A 5,401-nucleotide genomic window follows, 5' to 3' on the forward strand; every position below is an offset into this window, starting at 1 on the left:
ACGATGCCATACACCACTAGTTTATATTAAGATTTGTCAAATAATAATAACACATATTATAACATTGCAGTGTATAAAATGTAAAATGTATTTAGATACAATTGCATATAATATTTAGATACAGTATTTAAAAATATCATATTTTATCGTTTAACATATTTTATAGTTACATTTAAAATAACATGTATATTTAACATATTTTATAAACAGATACTGTTGTGTTTCTTATAATAGTATAGAATTAACTAAATTTCAATTTCGTCTGACAAAGGCTGTTGACTTATAGGCATATTAACAGCTTGTCTGCGTTTTCTAAAATGCTTATTATAAACTAAATAAAATTGTACACATATCACACAGCAAATTAATATTAATACAAATATAAACAAACTATTCAATTTGTTTATACCAGATTCTATATTACTTAGTTTTTTATCATCTTTTTTGCTAGATTCATCCATAATTAAACGTTCTTGATACAATTTTTCAAACTGTTTCGAACGTTCTACTGCAGGTTCAAAAATTGTAATAGTTGGTTGAAAAAAGTCACCTAAAGTTGTCAAAGAACGAGTTGAGGAAGTTGATGGTGAATTATCTGGGCCACTTCTTGAAACTATAGTTGGTTCGATCAATTTTGAAGTCGTTGATGCAAAAGTTGGAAAGTAATTGCTTTCTGTAGTTGATATGATGGTTTCTTTCGCAGTTGGAACAATAGTGACACTCCTGGTAGTTGTTGGCACAGAGGTAAATTGTTTGGTTGTTGTCAAAATAGCAGTTTCACTTGTTTTTACTACATTATCCATAACTTGGGTGCTGGCACCAAATATTACGTTAGTTTTGTTTCCAGGCCAACAACGTATCCCATCCAAATTTGGAACGAGACCATCCAATGGTTCATGATGAACATGGCTAATTTTATGACTAAGCATGGACTGCAAAATGGACATCAATGTTGAACAATGCCAGTGATTTTTGTTTAGACCCAAACTTGTTAAATTAGGTAATACTTTAAATAGATCATCGTAAGGTAAGGCTGTCAACATATTACCTTCGAGATATAGAGTTGTTAACTTTTCTCAAATTAAATAACACATGATGATCAATTGTCGAGAGTGCATTAAATGATAAGTTCAAACTTGTCAGAGATCCTAAACCAAAAAACACCCCAGTATCTAAAAATGCTATTTTATTGTTGTCCAGTCTTAACGAATTTAAAAATTTGAAGTCTTTAAATGTTCCTAAAGGTATTTTTGAAATTTTGTTATACTGCAGTTCGACAATTTGCACCATCTCCATGCCTGTCCACATTGGCATTTGTTCCAAATTATTGTGAGATGCCTTGAAAACTTTTCCAGTATTACACAAGGAAATATTTGTTAAAAGCGTCAAATTTAAACCAGACACATACAGATCTGAGCAGAATAAACCGCCTGTAATTCTATCAATAGGATTATTTTTGAAAATTAGTTGGTTAATTTCAGTATTTCCTAAAAATGTGCCTAAGTCAGTTATATGATTATTTTCTAAGTTTAAAAGTGATATAATTTTATACCAATGCAACCCTGATGCGTTGGATATTATGGAAATGCTGTTATGGGCCAAATCAATTGAATCAATTGTATTTTTTTTAGGAAAAATATTTTTTCCAATTTCAGTTAAATTATTATTAGATAACATAATATGATTTAAATTCACATTTTTAACAAATGAAGGCAGTGTGATTAAACGATTAAAAGATATGTCAAAATACCTTAATTGTTCAAATAACTCTAAACAATTCATTTCTATGAATTCGATACGATTAAACCTCAGATCTAAGGCTTTCAAATGAATTCCTATACCTGTAAAATTTTGTTTCTCCAATGAACCAGCAAGCAAATTGTTAGAAATTGTTAGATATTGCAATTGGTCCAAACCGTTTAAAACACCAGGAACTATGCTTTCTAGTTGGTTCTCTTCTAAATTTAAAGTTTCTAACGCTTTCAAACCGGAGAAGGCGTTTCTTGATATTGTTTTTAAGTGGACATCCTTTAAACTTAAAATTTGAAGATCATAGTTCTCAGTTCGATCAAAAACACCATTAGTTATTTCTGTTAAATTGCTCTCGACGAATTCCAGATTTTCGATGTAGTTTCCGTACTATTCAGAAGTAAGCTTTCAGAATTACGAATAAGATTTATTTTATTCACAAATTTACATGTTTTGATATTGCCACTGCAGCTCATCCCGCCTTTATCCGTCTGTTCTCTATTAAAATTATCGAAAAGAAATGGCCAGACAAAAATATAATCAACATAATGAAGTAGTATTAAAATTCCCAGCAGACTCCTAAAATTTATAAATATTTGCTCTTATTAAAACAAACCTGAATAATATACACGCATAAATTATATATATATATATATATATATATATATATATATATATATATATAATATATATATATATGATGGGTGTGAGTGCGTGTAAAAAAATAAAATTGTATCAATTATAAATTGTATCTTTCCCTAAAATTGCATACGTTAAGTTAAGATTCTCAATTTTCTATCTTTAAGGCAATGCCAAGATACGAGTATATTACCAAAAAGTAAGAATACAGGAATTAAAAGTAAGGCTAGTAGCATACATTTTTATTAAGTAAATGGAAATAATAATAGAAATGAGATTTAGCTATTTAGATATAATTTTAACTCTTAGTTCCAAAAATAGAATTTCCGCTATCATTAAAATCTATATGATATCAAAGTGATTTGAAATTGATATTCTTCAAACAAACTTATATGAAATTGTATTAATTATAACGCACCGACATATGCTTTTATGTCTTTTAGAATAAATTTTTAAAACTAAACAAATGTTCGTAAGCCTCTAAGATTTTAAGATCAATCGCCAAAATTTCAAACAACATTTCAATAATTAATGAAAAAATAGCACATATGATTATTACCAAAAAAACGGGCGATTCTTGTCATTTATCTATCGATTTTTGAATTTACAAATTTGGAGCAAGATTTTTTGCAAAAATATTAATGAAAATTTTGCATTTTTCTTTTAATTGTAAGAAAATTTCCCAAGCGATCGTCTTGAATAACAAATGAAGGCAGCAAATGTTTTATTTTTCAAATTGATGCAATCGGTTTTGAGAGACGTCAACTTTTCTTAAACTTTGGCGACCCTTCTTTGGGGAATTAACAATCACTAGTAATTTGATTATGATTGTACGAAACAACGAATTTATAAATAAAGTAGTATCTTTAAGTTAATATAATATTTTATATAAAGAACTTTAACTTACTTGTGCATTTTTTAATGAATTTTATTTATGTGTCACAACACTGACCGTTGAATATAAACTGAAATATGAAGACTTATCTATTTCGACTGACAATACTTTTCTGATTACATTTACTTAGCATATCTGCATATACATACATACATGACACACATACACTGACACAAACTCAAACATAGACACACACCATTATATATATATAATATTTATATAATATATATATATATATATATATATATATAATATATAAATATATATATATATATATATATATATATATATATATATATATATATATATATATATATATATATATATATATATATAACTAAGTCTAGTAATTGGAAAAACATCAATAAAAAACATGAATTCGTTTCAAAAAAATATTTTACATTCATACGTTTTGGTTATAATCCTAGCCTTCATTTAGTGAAAACTAGAAATTGAAAACCAAAATTAAAAACTAGAACAATTGTATTGGAATTTTTTTAAAGAGTAACAGGTACTTGCAATTAGGTAATCTTAGTGGTAAAATAGAAAATTCAATAATCCATGGTATCAGGATATGGTAATGCACTACACTATGTAATATAAACATTAAATTTGTAATATTTCACATAACACTAATTTTGAAAAATTACATGTAGATAGTGTGTATAATATGTGTTATTCGTAGACTGGTTGAAGATTTAATGGAGAAAAGATTTTTTTTAAATATTTTTACCAAGATTTTACACATATGTGGAACTAATTGCAAATTCTTTGCGCGACATTACTATTGTTTTGTGAGAAATTTGGAAATATTATCTAAATAAAAGAGATTTTATTCGCACAACGTGTTAAGATCATTCCTTTTATTTATTGTTCTATTATTACAAATAGTTGAAAAAATCCTTCTAAAAATTTTGTGTTTTAAAGTATTAATGTAGTCCGCAAGCTTAGTTTTAAATTGCAAGTATATTTTTTGTGAAATCTTCTATTATTATATTCAAATACTATATTACCTTTATATAGTATTATAAAAATATATGTTATATATCCTTTTAGAAGCCAAAATTAGTAAATGTATTCACCTAATTACAAAATGTCTAAATGTAATTTATAGGAAATAAACTAATATTGATAGTATTGACCATCCCTGTACTCAAACAATCGAAATAATTATTACCAATTTCGAAACATTAATAATATAAAATTTACATTATAATGTAGTACAAGAATAGATTTTTCTTCTAGAAAAATGCCACTTTTAATTTCTAAATCAATTACTCAAGGTATATCTATAGGCAGATTGTAATTTATATGTAAATGAAAAAATTAAAACATTTTTATGAAAACAAACAAACACTAAAATTATGTTGAAATTGGCTTTGAAAAACTCTGAGTTCAATGTAAATAATGAAGTTGCTTAATCCAGAATATGGAAGAAAATGTTCAAACCACTTGGTAGTGCCAGCACCAATGATGAACTGAAATATTTTCACACCAACATATTATTCAAAATAATATATAATTATTTATATTAAATATAATATACGACTAATAATAAACTATGATAAACATTCATATAACATGTACAAAATATATCTACATTAAACTACAAACTTTTACATTTCAATTTCTGCTGTTAAAGGCTGTTGATTTGTATTCATTGTAATTAAATGAGAACGTTTTCTTATGTTTGTGCTATAAAATTTGTAAATTTGTATACATAAGACACATGCTACAAGAATTACAAGAATTACAAATATATTTTTTATTTCATAAATTCCAGATTCTAGTTTTGCTTCAACTCTTTTGATGGATTCATCCATCACAGGTGAACGATCTTGATACAATTTTTCAGATTGTTTCGATGGATCTCCAGATGCTCCAAAATTTGTCACAGTTGATTTATTGAAGATGGTTGAAGTTACCGTTGGTTTATTAAAGATGGTTGAAGTTATGAAATGAGTTGAGGAAGTATTTTGTGAAAGCATAGTTGGTTTGATCAGTTTTGTAGTCGTTGATAAAGAATTTGGTGTAGTAGACTTCACTGCATCTTCCACAGTTGGAATGATAGTGACATTCCTGGTTGTAGTAGGCACAGTCGTAAATTCCGTGATTCTA

At 26.8% G+C, this 5,401-nt stretch overlaps 1 protein-coding gene across 1 annotated transcript in view; it reads right to left on the reverse strand.

Moving 5' to 3' along the window:
• Positions 1 to 245: 245 nt before the first annotated feature.
• LOC113379492 overlaps positions 246 to 5,401 on the reverse strand; it is a 9,279-nt gene continuing 4,123 nt past the window's right edge. Inside the window, exons 2-6 of the mRNA XM_026619540.1 lie at positions 5,038 to 5,398; positions 1,751 to 2,139; positions 1,137 to 1,438; positions 410 to 1,048; positions 246 to 331 (exon numbers count right to left, since the gene is read on the reverse strand). Coding sequence (XP_026475325.1) covers positions 246 to 331; positions 410 to 1,048; positions 1,137 to 1,438; positions 1,751 to 2,139; positions 5,038 to 5,398 — 1,777 coding nt within the window. The remainder of the gene's footprint in view (positions 332 to 409; positions 1,049 to 1,136; positions 1,439 to 1,750; positions 2,140 to 5,037; positions 5,399 to 5,401) is intronic.

This window comes from Ctenocephalides felis, unplaced genomic scaffold (assembly GCF_003426905.1).
Source record: "Ctenocephalides felis isolate EL2017-DRISC unplaced genomic scaffold, ASM342690v1 CF-g0.4_SCAFFOLD_00845, whole genome shotgun sequence".
In the NCBI taxonomy this organism is placed as follows: Eukaryota; Metazoa; Arthropoda; class Insecta; order Siphonaptera; family Pulicidae; genus Ctenocephalides; species Ctenocephalides felis.